Genomic DNA, 15,102 nt, shown 5'->3' with positions numbered 1-15,102 from the left:
AAGACTAGAGAATCCCAAGCAGGCTCAGCACTGTCAGCACAGAGCCCAATGTGGGGCTTGAACTCATGAACTGTGAGATGATATCCTGAGCCAAAATGAAGAGTCAGACACCTAACCAACTGAGCCACCCAGGCGCCCCCAGGTTTTACACGTTTAATACTTGTATGAATAGCACTTAAATTTGTCCATATAATGGTTAGGTGTCAGGAAGTCCACCTGTTATGTTAACTTCCATTGGCACTATTCATTTGGTATTTGTTGAACCTAATTTATTTCCAACGGTGTTTTAGACATTGGGGATACAGTAGTGAAGCAGACACACAAGGAAGGACCCTCTGCTCACAGAGCTTGCAGACTACTGGGGGAGGAAGCTGACAATAAACACAATACACTCGATGCCTTGAGATAGCACTTTGAGCGCTGGGAGGAGCTCTAGAAAGGAACTGGAGGGGCTGCTTTCCACTGGGTGTTCACCGAGAGGCTTCGGTGGTGACCTCCAAGCCAAATACAGGAATAGCAGGGCCATGTTCACTCTGTGAAGTCATGGGGGAGGGTTTGAATGTAGCTTTTTGTACCTTTATTATTAGACAGCCTTGATCATAATCCCTGATTATTTTCTCAGCTTGTCTTCATTGTATTTTTCTTAATTACCCCTTTCTGAGTCTGGTTTGTGTGTGTGTGTGTGTGTGTGTGTGACTTTATGGTTGTGTGACACTTTGAACTCTTGTAGCTTTGGGTTTTTCCTGGTAACTAGTCTGGATTGTTCACTTTTTTAAAAAAATTTTTTAAAAAGTTTATTTATTTTTAGAGAGAGAGCAAGAGAAAGAGCATGCATGAGCAAGGGAGGAGCAGAGAGAGAGAGGGAGAGAGAGAATCCCAAGCAGGCTCTGCACTCTCAGTGAAGAGCCCGACACAAGGCTCACACTCATGAACTGTGAGATCATGACCTGAGCTGAAACCAAGAGCTGGGTGCTTAACCAACTAAGCTACCCTGGTGCCCCTAGATTGTTCACTCTTAACAACAGACCATTAGTCTCCACAAAGATCCCCTTTGCATGTATTTAATCAAGTACGTTTAGAAGAGACAGTTTCAGTACACACAGAAGTGGAGATTAAATTTATGTAGTTTTGACAATGGCCTTTCCCTATATCTTCTCTTTTGAGCCCACATTTTAGAATCCTAAAGGTGTTTGGGAACCTTTCTCTCGGCATTGTCAGTGCCTCAGTTCGGTGTGTAAATTTATGAGCTTAGCAGCCTTAGGACTCTCCTAAGGTTATTTTCTGCTCCTAAGAGGACATTTTGGGTAAAGTTGTCATGAATTAAAAAGTTGAGAATCAAGTTCATTCATAAGCAAAAGTAAGTAGGAGTGGTTTCTTTTCCTGGTGTAATAGTTATAGTTTATCATCTTGGTGTTTAAAAATATCAGTTATATTTTGAGGAGTTTGGTGTATGAATAGAAAGAACAAAAATGTACATCTTTTTAGTGGTCCTTCAAGCTGGCACTTTCTAAAAGCTCAAGTGTCTGTCGTTCATCCTCCTCTGCCCTGCCTCCAGCCAAGCTCCATATGTCCAGGTGAGTTGGACACCTGATCTCACATTGTGTAATCAGAAAGGAAGAAGAAAATTGGTTCCCCAAATGCCTGCCCCTCCAACAGTTCCCATCATGTCTGATCACAAGTACTTGGAGGGCACATGGCTCATAATCTGTGTCTCCTGGAGACCCAAGACTGGGAAGCTTTGGAGAGTACCCTCCAAGTGTACCCAGGAGCCCCTTTAAAGGCCTAATCCCAGTGGGTTCGTGGGCACCGGTGTGCTTGGAAACCCAACTCAGAGGCTCACAGGACAGCAGCAAGTAAGAGTATCTCTGAGGATTTGCAAATGTGACCAGGGGCTCATCTCATCATCCTTTGACAAAATATAGAAAATAAGTGGTCCTTCTCAGTGTCAGGAATTAAACATGTGTAAGAAAATTTGAAATTGTGTCTGTTAGGTTAATTCGCAAAATATTCAGGTTTTGTTGTTTATTTGCTTTTTTGCTGTCAGTCTTTCTTAAAAAAGTTAATTCTTGCTCGGTTCAAGGGTAAGGCTGACTTCACTTTTAATTTTTGAAACACAAGCATAAGATAAATTAATTCATTTTGAGTTAAGTGTTTACTGTGTCAAAAATAATTAGCTAACATGGTCTCAATTTACATAATTTCCAGAATCTTTTATTTAGACAGTTAACAGATTCAGAAAGTGTGTATTGCTAGAAAAGGCAGCTAATAGGAGAATAGGGATGCTAATTACTTAGTTGATTCCGAGACTACTCTGTACATCTCATTTCAGGGTATATGAACACTTTTCTGCAAAAGCTCCATTTTGCTAATGTGGCTCCAATATAGACAGTATGATTTTGTGTGTGTGTGTGTGTGTGTGTGTGTGTGTGTATTTAATGACCATAGACACAACTCAGGGCTCTTTCTTCTTCTTCCTCTTTTTTTTTTAATGTTTATTTTCGTGTGAGAGAGAGAGAACATGAGGTGCCCGAGTTGGGGAGGGGCAGAGAGAAAGGGAGACACAGAATCCGAAGCAGGCTCCAGGCTCTGTGCTGTCATCACAGAGCCCGACACGGGGCTTGAACCCACAAACTGTGAAATCATGACCTGAGCCGAAGTCGGATGTTTAACCTACTGAGCCACCCAGGTGCCCCAACAATAAATTATTTAAATTGCTACAATGTGTTCCATTACATTGTTTGAACCCATCACCATTAGTGAACCACCCAGGCGCCCCAGAGCTCTTATTTCTTTAACTTGGCGCCTCCTTCACAGTCGTATGTTCAGAGATGTAAACTATGCACTTCTGTCAATCTGGCTTTCGTTTTTTGAAGACCAAACTCATTGGATCATACTTAAAAACTTAAAGAATTTAAGTTTATTTAAAAATCTTCTGTGGAATTTACCTGAATTTTTTGGTTGGGTAGCTGCTTGGCATGGTGTAAATCCTTCAGTCATTTTATTTGAAAATACGACTGGACTTGGTCAAGCTCTTCAGGGACAGGGGCTCTTCAGGTCCAGTGCCCTGCATCCACATTCCCTAAAGCAGTAAAATGAGTGGGACAAGGAGACTTGTTCTGTTTACTTCGCAGAGTTTATTGATTCCTGCCCTGTGGGTGTTTACTTAGCGCCTTTTGTCTCAAAGCTTTGGCTTTGACCAAGGGCCTTGAAGAGGTGAGGAGATAAGCAGCTGCTGCTGGCACCAGTTGAGCTTGAGTCACAGGTGTGGGAAGCTGTTTTCACTGCCAGGAATAGAGAGACTCATTCAGGTTACCTCAAATAATAGAGCAATTTTCTTGTAAGGACACTCTGAGATTAAAGAAGGCTCGAATCAGTTATACTTCTGGGTCTCCTGAGAGCAGAGGAATTAAGACTAATCCAGTGGAATATAGTCTGGGAATGGAGGAGATCACTGGTTAGACAAGCTTGTAGATACAGGAACATAGGACTCTTCAGTATTCCACTGGAATGGCAGTTGGGAGAAAGTCAAACCTATATGAATATTGCCATATTTTTCTTTGAGCATTCACTAAGATCATAGAGAATATCCCTTAGAAGTGTTAGGAGTTGGTGATGCGTGGGTAGCTCAGTTGTTTGAGTGTCTGACTCTTGATTTTGGCTCAGGTCATGATCCTGCAGTCATGGGATCGAGCCCTGTGTCGGACTGTGTGCTGAGCCTGTTTGGGATTCTCTCTCTATGGGATTCTCCCCCATTCACATGCACTTGCTCTCTCTCAAAAAAAAAAAAAAAAAATGCTAGGAGTTTTGTAAATCATATTTGCTTGCTTTTTCAGACAGATGATACACTTCCTATTTTTTTCCTTTTGTATTCTTCTAGTCTACAGTATTGTGTGTGTGTGTGTGTGTGTAAGTAAATGCACACAGAGCATCCACAGAATAGGAAAATCTGAAGATGGAAACCAGGAGTCTGGGAAAACTTAATTTGACTTGTCATATTTGGAAACATCATCTGTTAACCTTTTCTTTTGTGAGTTTATACTGCTACTTACTATGTTTTGAAAAATGGTAATATTAAAATTGGTCATAGTAACTCACAGTAAATAAACATCAGTTTCTTATATTTGAATAGGAATTTAGAATTTACAGGCATTTTCAAAGATGTTTTCTTTTTTTAAGTTCTTTGTTTTAGTTTTTTTAATTCTTTTCTGAAGTTCTTAAAATTTTTTTTTAGTGTTTATTCATTTTTGAGAGACAGAGACAGAGTGCGAGTGGGGAAGGGGCAGACAGAGAGGGAGACACAGAATTTGAAGCAGGCTCCAGGCCCTGAGCTGTCAGCACAGTGCCCAATATGGGGCTTGAACCCACAAACCATGAGATCATGGCCTGAACCGAAGTCGGGCGCTTATCCGACTGAGCCACGCAGGCACCCCTCTGAAGTTCTTTTAAAATTCTTTCTTAAAACCCCCTGTGAAAGGAAGCCGGCAGGTCTTATTTTTCATATTTTAGAAGTTGAGAATTGAAGTCAAAGTTACACTATCCATCCCAGGTGTCACGGAAGGTGTTGGGGCGTGGCCCCAGTTAGGGCAGGCCTCCTGACATCCAGTTGGTTACCCTGCCCTTGTGTGGCAGCCCTCGTTGAAAGAGTTAACCGGATATTGGCAGTGTCTTTCCTCACCTCCCTCCTACTCCCCTTCTCTGTACCTAGTTCCTGAGAGAGAACACAGGCACACTGGGCCCAGATGTACATTGCTTTCTTCACAGCAAGACTCCCATCCTGAATCACAACCTTCTTCCTCATTTTGGTAGCTAGACTAAAAAATCTAGAGAGATTGTGGAGATTACTATTAGTTTTTTTTTTCTTAATGTTTATTTTTGAGAGAGCACTCATGAGTGGGGAAGGGGCAGAGAAAGAGGGGGACAGAGGATCCAGAGTCTGATGTGGAGCTTGAACTCACAAACCACAAGATCATGACCTGAGCTCCTGAAGTTGGATGCTCAACCCACGGAGCTACCCAGGCGCCCTGAGGTTGCAATCAGTTGGCCAAAACTGTGCAAGAAACACTTGTGCTTCGTCCCTGCAAACGGGTATGGAAGGATATGGATATAAGGGATTGAGTTCTTGGTAATTGTTGTCAGAACCCAGTGTTTACCTTGACTACTACATATCACTTGCCTGGTGCTCTCATCTCCTTAATTGCCCCGATACCATGTCCCATTCACTATTGGGAGGTAGAAATGATAGTCATATAACTTGTCTACTCACAGTTTAAAAATTGATACAATTTCTAGCAAAAATATAAAGGAGAAATAAAGGAAAGTAATCCATAGTAAGTAAAGTGTATACCAGCAGGTGTGGACTTCAGTATGTATGTGGTCATTTAGTACTGGTGACTCAGATACCTGAAGTGGCATTGCTGCAATGACATGATTTTTTTTTAAATGTTTATTTCTTTATCTTGAGAGAGAGAGTGTGTGTGAGCAGGGGAGAGAGAGAAAGAGAGAGAGAGAGAGAGAGAGAGAGAGAGAGAGAGAGAGAATCCCAAGCAGGCTCCATGCAGTCCGAGTAGAGCCCGATGCAGGGCTGAATCTCACAAACCGTGAGTTCATGACCTGAGCCAAAATCAAGAGTCTGATGATGCTTAACAGACTGAGCTACCCAGGCATCCCAATGACATGATTTTTTGAAATGATGAATGTCTATTAGTAAAATTCCAAAAAAAAAAACCAAAATGCAAACAAATCCTACAAAATCTTTTTGATTTATGGGGGAGTTGTGGCAAATGTAATGTATATTAAAACTGTGTAAAATAATGGTGTTTATATATAAACATTGGAATGATCGAGGTTCTGATGGTTATAAGTTGACTTTTTTTGCCAATCTGAATATCCACTGGGATACTTGAAAGCAGTGCAGGACAGAGTGGTGAGATTCAGGACAGTTGTTGGTTCTGCATTGTCCACCAGATGCCAAGGATGTCCTCTGAATTACTTTGACAATTGGAAAAAAATGCCTCCACAAAATTAGAATACACTTTCTAGATGGTGATGGCACTTGTGTTGCAAATCTCTGCCTTAAACACTTCAGAAAGATGTAGAAACCTAAGGGATCCCAAGAGAACAAAGACTTCCCAACATTTCAGATCAGAAACTACTAGTGCTGTGATTTCATTGTCTCAAGAGCCTGGAGAGAGCAAGAGGGGAATGTCTACTCTATTTTTGCTGCAAGGCTGAGATAGGTTTTTTTTGCCTTCCTCATGTCTTTGTTTGCCTGCACTATCTCTTCTCAGCATTCCTGGGGTGGAAATGTTTTGCACTCTCTCTGTTCTCTGTCCTTGGAGTTTGCCGGGGAGGCTTTCGAAATCTAGACTAGGTTCTGAAGGTGATGTGAAAAAGGGGTTTGAAAGTGTCTAAGAAAACTTTTTCCTTTATGTGGTAAATATACATAACATTCAGTTTACCCGATGAAAGGTTTTTTAATAGAAGTAATTTGTCACTTTGCAAATATATGGTTAAATTATTGTGGTATATACATAATGGTAACTTTATCTCCCTTGGTCAGCTGGAAAGATAGAATTTTCTGTAAACTGTAGTATTTTAATCATAGGGCTTGTGAATTGTTTCACAGAATTAATCCTGGGGCGCCTGGGTGGCTCAGTCAGTTAAGCGCCCGACTTCAGCTCAGGTTATGATCTCATGGTTTGTGGGTTCAAGACCTGTGTCGGGCTCTGTGCTGACAGCTCAGAGCCTGGAGCCTGTTTCCAATTCTGTATCTCCCTGTCTCTCTCTCTGTCCCTTCCCTGCTCATGCTCAGTCTCTCCCTCTCAAAAATAAATAAACATTTAAAAAATTTAAACTTTGAAAAAAAAATTAATCCTTAGTAACAGTGGGAATCCACATGGAAGGAAATATTTACCTATTATTGTGTGATTTCAGGAGTTAGCAGTTTTGCTTTCTCTTTTCTCTGAGGCAGCATTTTGCTGCTAGATGTGCCTCGGTTCACATTCTCCAGCTCTGCCATGGAGTGGCTTTGTGATCTAAAGCAAATGAGTATCTCTGAGCTTTACTGTAAAAATGTCCTCATCAGTAATATGGCCACGCTGATATTTAATACAGTTGTTGCAAGGGTTCCTGTAAAACATTTGACACAGTTTTGTTCTAGTACAAGTTCCTACGCATCCACATTTTTCATGGAGTGTAACCACGGTGCAGATAAAATTTTTGTCTTTTTAATGAATTTTTTTTGAGTTTATTTATTTATTTTGAGAGAGAGCACGAGTGAGTGGGGGAGGGGCAGAGAGAGAGAGAATGGGTGCTGCAGCCCGGAGAGATCATGACCTGAGCTGAAACCAAGGGTCGGACTCTTAACTGACTGAGCCCCTCTGGGTACCCCTTTCTTTGTCTTCTTTTTTAACCTGACCTATTTCCATAGTGTAAACAATTTTTATAATTACTGTTTTGAAGTATTAAAAAGTATTATAGCATATAATGACATTTGCCACGAAATATACTGTGGACATGATGTCCTTTCTGTGTATAATATGAACCTCAACCTTACCTGCTTATCTCAAGAAATAAAGTTCTTGAAAACCTCACTTCTTGACATAACTGTTAGCAAAAGCAGGAGGAAACAACAGGCCTGAGTTGAGTCTGGGCAGCGGGCCCATCGTAGGCTTCCCAGGTGAGAGATGCACATCCACAGACCACCCTTTAGTATGCCGTTTTGGAGGCCTTGACCTCCGGGCTGCACAGAAATGATCAGAACTATAAATATTAAATCTGAGAATACCAAAGATATACTGTGCTTCACTTCATAATGATTTCAGTGTAAATAAGCATTTTTCATTTTGTCTTCTCTTTTTTTTTATTGTGAAAGTGATGCTGCTACATAGAAGTCTCCTGTCGACCAAGAAAGACTCCACTGAAGGTTTAAGCAGACAGATATTTATTTGGGCTAATTAGAATTGCAATTCAGGAAGCACAGATTCAGGGAGAAACCCGAATCCTAGGTTGTTGCTGGATCCAAGGAGGTCAAAGGACAGGGTAGAGTTATCAGTCAGAGGGCCAAGGGTATAGTTCTCTCAGGTCCTCTGTGCAGCACAGGGATTGAAACTAAATTACCTGGGATTGGTTGGGTTAATATGCAGATAAGGGGTTGAGCTTGTTCAACTGCATTGGCTCCTTTTGAAGTGCAGAGTGAGGTGAATTCTGGTGTCCCGATGAGGAGGAAGTTCACGCCCAGCTGAGGGCTTGCAGCTGGCTGAAAGGGTTTTTTTCCTTAAAGGTCATGGTTTTTCTGATGAGGTTGTGCATAGATTCCTCCTCCTCTGTGGCCCCCCAACTCTGTTTTAAAAAGAGACTCTGTTGGCTAGGCTTGTTTCCTGTATTTTGAAATCTCCTTTTATAAGACATATTGATTTTTCTTTCCCTAGTAGTATTTCTGTTAGATAAATCTCTAAAAGTGGAGACACACACAAACCCTGCATGGTCCTTGATGTGATTGCCAAGTTGTTTCCAAAGATATTATGTAGATTTACATAGAGATCCCTAGTCAAGTAGTTTCAGCCATCCAAAACTTGGGATTTTTTAAAATTTAAAGTGTTTTGTGGGAGACTAATTTAACAGGTGAAATTTTAATTTTAATTTCTTGGCTACTATTGAATTTAAACATTTAATTTTCGTATATTTGTGACACTTCCTTTTGCATTATTTATTCTTATTTTTCCTCTATTAACTTATGTAATAATATCTATAATAATATGTAATCATATTGTTTTGTTTTTTCTTTTAGCTCCGGTAATAAACCGATTCACAAGGCGCGCGTCAGGTAAGCCAGCCTGTATTGTGATTTTACTTATTAATGGTGACATTTCTTAACTAATAATAGTGGTATTGGACAAGAAGGTATGGTGAGAATAATTACTGTGGAGTAATGATTTATTTGTCGGTCATTTTCCCTGAAAACAAAACCATGTGATGTAATCAAGAACTAGGAAATAATTGGAAATGTCCTCTCAGTGTTTAAATTTATAATCAGACGGTGCATTGGAGCTAATGCACCTTTTTTTTTTTTTAAAGGAAATCCCAGTCTCTTTATTATTGAAAACCATCAACTGGTTGTTGGAAGTAGGAGACTAAGTGAAACCTCATACCTGCCCAAGGGCTTTCTCCTGAGCCCCACCATACAAAGGAACGTCTCAAACCTATGCCTTTTCCTCCCAAACTCCAAAAATTATGGGGATTATTCAAAACTATCTCCAATGAGTAAATTCAGTGGTTAAAGGTTTCTCCTGGGGACCAGTGACAAAGTTAGCCTTATTAATGAAGGCCACAGACCAAGCCAGAAATGCCTAAAGAAGTAAGGATCCTTGAGGGAAAAATCCTAGTGCAGACTCCATACCTAGGCCTTTTCTGTTAGGTTTAATATAATCTAGGCAGACTGTGCAGGTCCACTAAGAGGAAGGATGAAAACACTGCCCGATGGAGACATGTGAGTGGTGGACAGCAGCTGATACTCTGACCCAAGCTTGGAAGGCAAGCATTTCCTCCTCCCATCATCAGAGATCTCTCCCTCCTTCCAGTGAAAGTTGGCCACAGCAGTGGAGGCCTTCCCTGAGGGTTCCTGTCAATTCCCTGAAAGCCTCCTTAAAATCAGAAGCAGCACCCTGCCTAACTGAGGCAGAGCCAAAGGGAAAACATAAATAAAAGGCCCAGGCCTCAGGCAGGGCCTGTGGTTAAGGAAGGGGCAGGACCTCAAAGGTGAGGAAGCACTGACAAGGCAGGGATTCTATTTGTCCTTCTTGCTTTCCTGTCTGGTGCTTCCGTGTTGGTTGGGGCCACAGGCTGCTCCTCAGGGATGTGATCTCCAGCCTTTGATAGCTTCTTGGCCCTTTGATACAGCTCATTCAAGTTGAATTCTTGGATCACATTCTCCTCAGAAGGTGCAAGAGACAGCTCATCCTTTTTTGTCAATCTGTGGCCGCTGCATGACCTCCTTGCTACCTTGGAACAGGATCAGAGTAGGGAGCTGCTTGGCAAGGGGCGACATGCTCACTTTGTACCGTGTACTAACATCAGTGTAGCGTCCAACGTCCACCTTCCCCAAATTTAGCCCTGTACAGTTATACTTGAGGGAGAGGTAAGCATAGATAGGAGCAAACGACTGGCAGTCATTAGACCAATTGGCAAAGAACTCCACAATCTAGGTGACCCTCCTTTTCCACTCCAGCTCTTCATCAATGGTTTTGTCATTGAAGTACTTGATATACTCAGGGCCCATATCCGGCTGGGGTGGAGGGGGGCGGGGCCTTGCACGTCATCAGGAACACTATGCGAAGTGTGATGTAAAGCAGGCCCATACGAAAATCCAGAAGGAAGAAAAGAATTGCATTGGCCACTTTACTGAACATGAAGTTGTTGCCTGTATGTTGCTCCACAGTGATAGATCTGTGGTTCTTCATCATCCTGGTGGCACTGAGAAACATCAGGATCTCTCCTTCTTTCCAGTCAAAGTCACACAGGTTGCCGTCTTCTCATTGCGTGGGGAGACCCCCAATGCACCTTTTTAAATGGAGACCCTCACCCCAGTTTTATTCCTGCTCTTGATCAGTTATTGTCTACATGGTTAGCTGATGTCCCAGCCACAGTTCAGAAGCAGTGATTTAGAAGATGGGTAAAGGACACCCTAGAAACAGTGGTGGATGAGAGTTTTTAAGAAGGGACAGGATAACTCTGAAAATACGGGTGGGAGAACTTGTCATCCTGAGGCCACTTGGAATAGGAGCTAATTGCTTTACATTTGTTAATGCCCCTGAGGCTCTTGCTGTCTTAGAGATATCTTAGGAACCGAATGCCTAGTCACAGTGATAGACCTTCGCCACTCATGAGTGCTTGAATTAGATTCTTGGTACGGTGCACTACCTGCATTGGTAGGGAATACTGGACACAGTTGAGAACATTTCTGTCCAAAATGGTTTAAGTAAAGTGAGTTTGGGCATTGAAGCGGATCAACTATTTGGAAAAGTTACTTCCGTGGAGTGCCTTCTCTGAAGACAAATGACACTGCTAGGTTTGATTTGAGAAAATTACTCTTTCTTTTAAATATGACTAGAATTTTTTTGTTGTTGTTGAAAAACATAAGGTAGATGTTTCAGACACATCAGTTTTGACATTTACATAACACAGATGAGTAATTTATTTCATAAAATCACCTCATTTCCATCTGTGCTGTATTATTAAAGGTGTTTTAAGGTTAAGTTTTATTTTTTATCTGCCGGCAATTACTGGTACAATTTATTCTTATTCTGTAGTGACCAAATCTGTGAGGAAAGAGGCAGGGATTAAGTAGATGTGCTGTGTGGGGATAGTATCTACTTCATTCTCCTGAGCTTTTTGTATGCTGAAGACATACTTATTTTAAATGTTGCAAACAAAGAGCGGATTGTAATGGCTTTTGTGGAGTGAGGAATTAGGCTTTATGTCAGCAAGGCATCAGACGTTATCCCAGAGTAGAGCCATCAAGTGTGAAGGTGCTCCAGGGCAGGGATGTGGTCTTTTATGAGCAGTGGTGGCAAAAGAGAGGAGCAATAAGATGGAATCTGTAGTGTGGTACCTTGTCTTCTTGTAAAATTCTTTCCACAGCCACATAGTTTAGGAGTTTTAGATTAAATTGTCCCCTTTTCTGTCTCAAACTGTGTGATATGAGACATTTATATCTGGGCAAGTTGCGTTAGTGTTCGTTGTACAGTATACTTCTCATCAACTGATAAATCAGGGGCTCCAGCATGTAGGTAAATTTTGAAGCACCATTATTTTTGTATCTCTACCACCACTAAGTCTGTGTCCGGTGTATCTTGGGAAGACTTGGTTGGAAATGTAGAGAAGGTGGAATGCCAGCAAAGAAACACTCATTAAAGTCAAACGTTGTGCTTATTCCTAGAATCACGGGCAATAGGAAATGTCAGGAAACAATCTGACTTAAAGAAAAACAAACAGGATGATGTCAAGCTTAAGGGTTGTACTATGTACAGCAATAAGCCTCAAAAGGAGTAAAAATTGTTACCCTAGTAATATAACATGCTGAAACTCATTATGAGAATGAATCTTGACATGGAAGGAAGAGAGGACCAACCAGCTTTTGGAGACCCCCTGTGCTAAGCATTTTATGTACATCTTCAATCTTTCAGGCAAGGAAAATAAAATTATATTTACTACCTTAGATAAAAAGAGCAGTGCTATAAGAAGGAAAAAAAGGAATGGGACCTGTTAATCATCTACATGTCTGTAATTTATTTGACTTTCTAATTTTTTTATAGAAGTTTGTCTAAAACTATTCCAGGAAAGAAGAATATTCGAACAGTCTTAAGCCATCCCGAGGAGGAAATTCTGTAATTCTCTTTGTTAATTTAGTGGCTCAAAGTAACTTAATTTAGTAGTAGAGATATATGTCAGTTTCTTTTAAAGTATCATTTCCTGAAAATAATAAATGTCTACTTAAAATGTAGAACTTCATACTTGGTCATTAACAATAATTCTTAGGATATCTTTTTCTGATGGAGTTTTATTTCAGAAATAAATTTTCTTTTCAGAAATAAACTATAAAACTTATGTAAGACCTTTAATTTCAAAAAAAATAAGTCAGGTAAAATCAACCAGAAGCTTATGGTGATATGAGTTTTTTTCTTATTCACTATTTTTAAATAATAATCACAACAGTAACTCCTGTGTAACATGATATAACATGCTATGGGTATTGCTAGGTAATCAGTCGCTGTTGATTGAGTGAAAACAGAATATGTTACAGTGTATTTCTCAACTTGTGGCTGAGTTCTCTAAATCTTTGAGGTTTTGGCTTTTGCTATTCATACTCCATCTTTCAAAAATGAATATTTCAACCTGAGTAATTGGAATAGAACATTTCTCCTTTTTGTGTCTTTTTCATTTATTATAGTTCATGAGGATGAGGCGATGTTTACGTTAAGAAAGTATTTAACAAATACATCATTTAGGATCATTTTGGGGCGCCTGGGTGGCTCAGTCAGTTGAGTGTCCAGCTTCGGCTCAGGTCATGATCTCGTTCATGAGTATTGAGCTCTGCGTCGGGGTCTGTGCTGACAGCTCAGAGCCTGGAGCCTGCTTCGGATTCTGTGTCTCCCTCTCTCTCTGCTCCTCCCCCGCTCGTGCTCTGTCTCTCTCTCTCTCTCTCTCTCTCTCTCTCAAAAATAAATAAACATTAAAAAAATTATTTAGGATCGTTTTTGCACCTTAAACAACACTGTTTCTGCTCAACTCTCTTCATGTGTTTTTAGTGCCTGCCTACAAACCTGTCAGTTTTTATTTCTATACGTAGAAGGAATCTGTATCACCTAGCAATTTTCTAACAAAATTCCTAGAGTCTTAAGAGCGTGTAGAGGTTTCACGGCTTCATAAGCTGGTTTTCCACTAGGTGCGGGAATGAAAGGAGTATAGTATGGGATGATTAATGGGAACCCAGATGGGTGTTCAATTGGTTCAGTTCTGCAAAACATGACTGGAACTGTCAGGTGTCTTCCAAAATCCAAATGAAACATATCTTTGATATCTTCCTGACAAGCACCCCATAACCTTAATTTTATCATTTTTAAAAATTTTTATTTTTATTGAGATACAGTCGACATATAACGTGTGTGTATTTAAGGTGTACAGTGTGTTGTGGCACATGGGTGGCTTAGTTGGTTGAGTGTCTGGCTCTTGATTTTGGCTCAGGTCATGATCTCAGGAATTGAGTCCACGTCAGGCTGTGCACTGACAGTGTGGAGCTTGCTTGGGATTCTCTCTTCGCTGTCTCTCTGCTCCTCCCCCACTTGTACTTGTGCTCTCTCTTAAAATAAACCAAAACAAAAAAATTAAGGTGCAAGATGTGTTGATTTGATATATTTGTATGATGTAACATGATTACCCATAGCCTTATTTTTAAGCAGTACCCTGTGATCCTAGTTTCGAGCAAAAGAAATCCTGCTTTTGTTCTTTTTTTTAACCCATTTCTGCTCTTCATCATCACTTCTTATTGGGACATCTTTTTTTAAGTACACAGAAGTCATACATAATCTATTTTATAATAACATGAGCTATTACGTGATTATATGTAACATACATAAAATTAACATAAAATATACATAATCTATTTTAGAATTTTGATGGCATTAACATTGACTGGAGTATTTTGGAAGATTTTTCTTCTTGGTGGAAAAATGGCAATATACCGTTTATTCTCATTATTAAAAATTAATGGTAGCAGTAGACACAGTCATTTGAAGAGTAAAACTTTACACAGACAGCAGTCCTGTTGCATTGTTGTTCATTTAGTATATTATATGAGAAAGACTCTAGAGTGTGGGATTTCACAGACTTGAGTTCAGATCACCTGTTTACTGTTTGAATTTGCATGTAAATTATTTACCACCTTGAGTTTTACTTTTTTCTTTTCATTTTCTTTCAGTTTGGGATCATAACAGCTATAGTCAGGCTTGTTACGATGGTTAAGCTAGATGGTTTTTATAAAGCGGAGTGTCTAGGCTGTCAAAAATGTTAGCGGTCAACTGTCTTTTCTGCACATAGTTTAAAACAAAACAAAACAATAAAACCCTCGGAGCTGTGCCCTATCCTGTCATAAATAAGCCTTGGGGCGTCACAGCACTATTGGATATCATTCCTTAATATGGGTCATCTCTTTTTACTGTTTTCACATTATGGCTTTTAAAAAGATTATAATGGTTTTCCTCTGTGGGTTTGTCGCTGAATTGAAGAAAAAAGAAAAAAAAGAAATTTCTCTTTACTCTTGAGATAGTGCCTTGCAGTATGAAGTCAGACCTCTCTCTGATTTTGTTTAACCCCAGGATTTTACTTTGAAAAAAGTCAAGCCTATAGAAGAGTTTGAAGAATAGTTCAGTGAACACTTTTCTCTAGATTTCCCACTTGTTCCTATTTGACCCTTCTCCTTCCTTTCATACACACGCTCATACCCACACTTTGTTTTTTTACTGAACCTTTTAGGAATTATGAATACTTCATGTGTATCTCCTAAGAACAAGGTCATTGTTCTGCATAATACTACACTCAAGGAATTTA

At 40.2% G+C, this 15,102-nt stretch overlaps 1 protein-coding gene and 1 pseudogene across 2 annotated transcripts in view; one reads left to right on the top strand and one right to left on the bottom strand.

The window, feature by feature from the left end:
* The window catches only part of PRKAR2B (protein kinase cAMP-dependent type II regulatory subunit beta), a 100,960-nt gene that overhangs the window by 17,881 nt on the left and 67,977 nt on the right, over positions 1–15,102 (top strand). For both annotated transcript variants that reach the window (XM_049642784.1, XM_049642783.1), the window contains exon 2: positions 8,789–8,824. In XM_049642784.1, coding sequence (XP_049498741.1) covers positions 8,789–8,824 — 36 coding nt within the window. The remainder of the gene's footprint in view (positions 1–8,788; positions 8,825–15,102) is intronic.
* LOC125931038 (thioredoxin-related transmembrane protein 2-like) lies at positions 9,751–10,496 on the bottom strand (annotated as a pseudogene).

This window comes from Panthera uncia, chromosome A2 (genome assembly GCF_023721935.1).
Source record: "Panthera uncia isolate 11264 chromosome A2, Puncia_PCG_1.0, whole genome shotgun sequence".
Taxonomy (NCBI): domain Eukaryota; kingdom Metazoa; phylum Chordata; class Mammalia; order Carnivora; family Felidae; genus Panthera; species Panthera uncia.
The sequence above is the reverse complement of the archived record's forward strand: the minus strand, read 5'-3'. Positions and strand labels throughout refer to the sequence as shown.